General features: G+C 46.7%; 2 protein-coding genes across 2 annotated transcripts in view; both read left to right on the forward strand.

Moving 5' to 3' along the window:
• LOC104538968 (BPI fold-containing family C protein-like) overlaps positions 1-1222 on the forward strand; it is a 14386-nt gene extending 13164 nt beyond the window's left edge. Inside the window, exon 15 of the mRNA XM_010182362.1 lies at positions 1181-1222. Within this exon, the coding sequence (XP_010180664.1) occupies positions 1181-1222 (42 nt within the window). The remainder of the gene's footprint in view (positions 1-1180) is intronic.
• Positions 1223-2786: 1564 nt separating this feature from the next.
• The window catches only part of RTCB (RNA 2',3'-cyclic phosphate and 5'-OH ligase), an 11464-nt gene continuing 11224 nt past the window's right edge, over positions 2787-3026 (forward strand). The window contains exon 1 of the mRNA XM_010182365.1: positions 2787-2804. Coding sequence (XP_010180667.1) covers positions 2787-2804 — 18 coding nt within the window. The remainder of the gene's footprint in view (positions 2805-3026) is intronic.

Consider the following 3026-nt stretch of genomic DNA (forward strand, 5'->3'; position numbering starts at 1 on the left):
TTAAAATATGAGAGGGAGGGGAATTCAATTTTGTGTACCTAGGATGACTGGATTTTGTTAATAATTGGTGATAATGACTGAAGCTATTAGCCCAAAGTAGTTAGTGAGCTCTCAGAAAACATTCTTTGCCTTCTGGTTATTCTTCTCCAAATTACATCATATTCTGTGCCTCTCACAACACACTCTAGCCCTTAGTTTGAACATGCAGAATGTTGCTAGACAAGCAATTGGTATAAGGGCATTGCCAACAAATGAAGTCTCAGAAAATGGGTAAGCCTGTCACATTCCCCATTTGTATACCAACTTCTCAGCTATTTTCAGCTTCGCAGACAGTCTTGAATCCTTCTCTGTGGTTAAGTACAAAGCACAGCTTGGGAAAGGAAATGCCAAGGTTGTTTTTAATCTTTCTTTGAATCCCACATGCCTGGCAGCAGGCAGCTATGCAGTCCCTACAAGACAAAATTGCTTGGAGACTGCTTTCAGTGGCACTAATTGCCAACAACCTTACAGGCTAACGGAACAAAGGGTTTTGTGGTTCTGTGGGGCCCATTCCCTATCCCACTTCCTCTAATCGGCCTCCTCATCAGTAAATAGGAATGACAGAGGACACAGGAGAATTGCTATACACTAGCAACATGAATGGGATTCCTATTTAAAAGCTAGTCTTAAAGTCCCCACTTCCAGCCCAGTCTATTGGCCATGGTCAATAGGAAGAATTCCTGCTTTTCATAGATAACCATATTAGTGTGATGGGCTGCCCTCTGCAGTTTCATTGCTCTATATGTGCTGACAATGGAGGAAGCCTCAAGGATAAATTTAGATTAGATGGCTAATTCTTAAGTGGCTTAAATCAGGTGAAAAAATAATCCCACCTTGTGATGATTGCCTAGTTGCCCCAAACCTCAGATGAAATTCTCTGTGTAGGCTTATGATCTTTCAATGTCCCTTCTGTTGTCAGCATGGTGCAAAGGGACAGCAGTCAGGGAAAGATGAGGCTCTGTTACAAAGTTCAGAGGACAGAGTTTAGTAAAACTTGTTACTTCCAAGACTCAGCTGTTCTCAGATTTTTCTGGCCTTTGACACCAGGATAGAGTTGAAATTAGAAAAACAAGCAAACAAACAAAAAACCACCTTAATTTTGTAATTCATAGCACTTCAGTGACTGTTCTTCTCCCCACAGGGATACGTGTTGATTTCTACCGATGTCCACTACAAACACTAAAGGAGAAGAGACACCATTTGTTAAGCATGAACTTCAAACCAATAATGTGACTCTGAATTTCTGCTGAAATGTGTAACTTGAGCTCTGGCAAGGACACTCATCTTGGTTGGGGGTGAGGGGGGATGTGGAGAGGCAAAGAAAGCTGATGGAATGGTTGAGCTGCACAATGGAAGAGAACATACGGCACATGCTTGACATTATTTATTCTGGAGTTTAACTCGTGCAAAAATGTATTTAAGATTAATGCCTCTCTTGGAATACAATCTTGTCTATACACTTCAAGAAAGGTGCTGCAGTCTCTCAAAAGAAGTACATTGTCAAAACACTGCTAGAGCAGGCGTGCCTGCTAATCTGTTTCCACTGTAATGGTCCTTCCTTCTGAACACAATGCACTAAGTATGAAGTGAGCCTCCTCCAGAATCACATCAGACAGGGAACTGTCCTGAGTACAACGGGAGCTAAAATCTTAGCAGTGTCTTAACTAAACTCTTAACAGAAATCTTAACAAAGATGCAAAAGCAGTCCAAGAAGAGAGATCAAGTGGCACTACTACTGCCTTTGATAGTCCCTGTCCTCCTCTGTCTTTTCAAATCCTTGTGTCTGTCATGTCCCCTGTTTAGCATTGCTTAGCCAAGTTAGATACACTTAACTCCTTGAATATTTCTGTGGAAATCTTAAAAGTTTAATTCTACAACATCTTCATCAATGTTGAAACAGTTACAGATACTATAATTTTTACTTCATGTTGGTATGTTGTCTTGCCTTTTTACTTCATGTTGGTATGTTGTCTTGCCTTCTTTCTTTATCCTTCTCTCTTCTTCAATACTTTATTAGCATGCAAATCTAAACAACAGTTTTGCAGAGGGCTGTGCCTGCCCAGCTATGCTTAGGTGTTTGTCAAGCCTGAATGGAAACCAGGCTCAGGCCTCCCAAGCAACCTCCAGGAGGGGAGAAACAAAGGCTGTGATGCCATGTCCCACTCTGTTTTGCTGCTTTTGTGAGCCCCAAATCACTCCTACGCAAAGCCCCATGTGCCTGGCATAGTGCCCAGACCCAAGCCATCCCCAAACCTCTCACTTTTCAATGAGGAGCCTTATTCAAGCCAAGACTGTGTAGCAAAAAGCTGCTTTCCTCATGCTGGGAGATGCAATTGGTGATGAGCTGCAGGCAGCTTTTCCCAGACTGTTGCAGTTGCGCAGATTCCACCCCTTCATGTGCAGTGCAGTGGTACCTGGATACCCCACAGGCCTAGAACTGCCTGGTCCCCAGGGAGGATGGCCCACAGGGACACAGAAGTTGTGTTAATCATGAATGTGTGAAAAAAGCACTTGTTGCTTCCGAAAGCCAGACCAAAAGTCGTGTGTGGTGTGAGGGAGGAGGCCACCAGGAACAAATCTGAGCTCCTTCACCCAAGCATGGCCAGGCTTGTGTCCCTCTTCGTGCCTTTGCCCCATGAGTACCCAGTGTGATACCCTGGCTGCCCCAGTCCCTCCACGGGAGCACACGGGGACGCGGACCGGCCGGGGCACCTCCGGGCCTCGCAGTGCCACGCTCCGAGGCAGGGATGAGGCAGAGACAGGCCGTAAGCAAGCCGGAGGGCCAGAGAGGGCCCCTGACCACCGCGGAAGAGAAGGAACCGAGCGGCCCTCCCTGAGCCCCGGTAATGGCTGCCCCGCGGCGCGGCACTAGGGGGCGCCGGCAGCTCCCCAGCCCGCAGGAAGTTTGACCCTCGGCGGCTCCTATCTGCTGCCTGCCGATGTTGAGGCGGCCTGAACCTCGGCGGGCGCGCGCGGGGTCCGCACTC

The sequence above is a fragment of the Mesitornis unicolor genome, unplaced genomic scaffold (genome assembly GCF_000695765.1).
Source record: "Mesitornis unicolor isolate BGI_N332 unplaced genomic scaffold, ASM69576v1 scaffold14394, whole genome shotgun sequence".
Taxonomy (NCBI): domain Eukaryota; kingdom Metazoa; phylum Chordata; class Aves; order Mesitornithiformes; family Mesitornithidae; genus Mesitornis; species Mesitornis unicolor.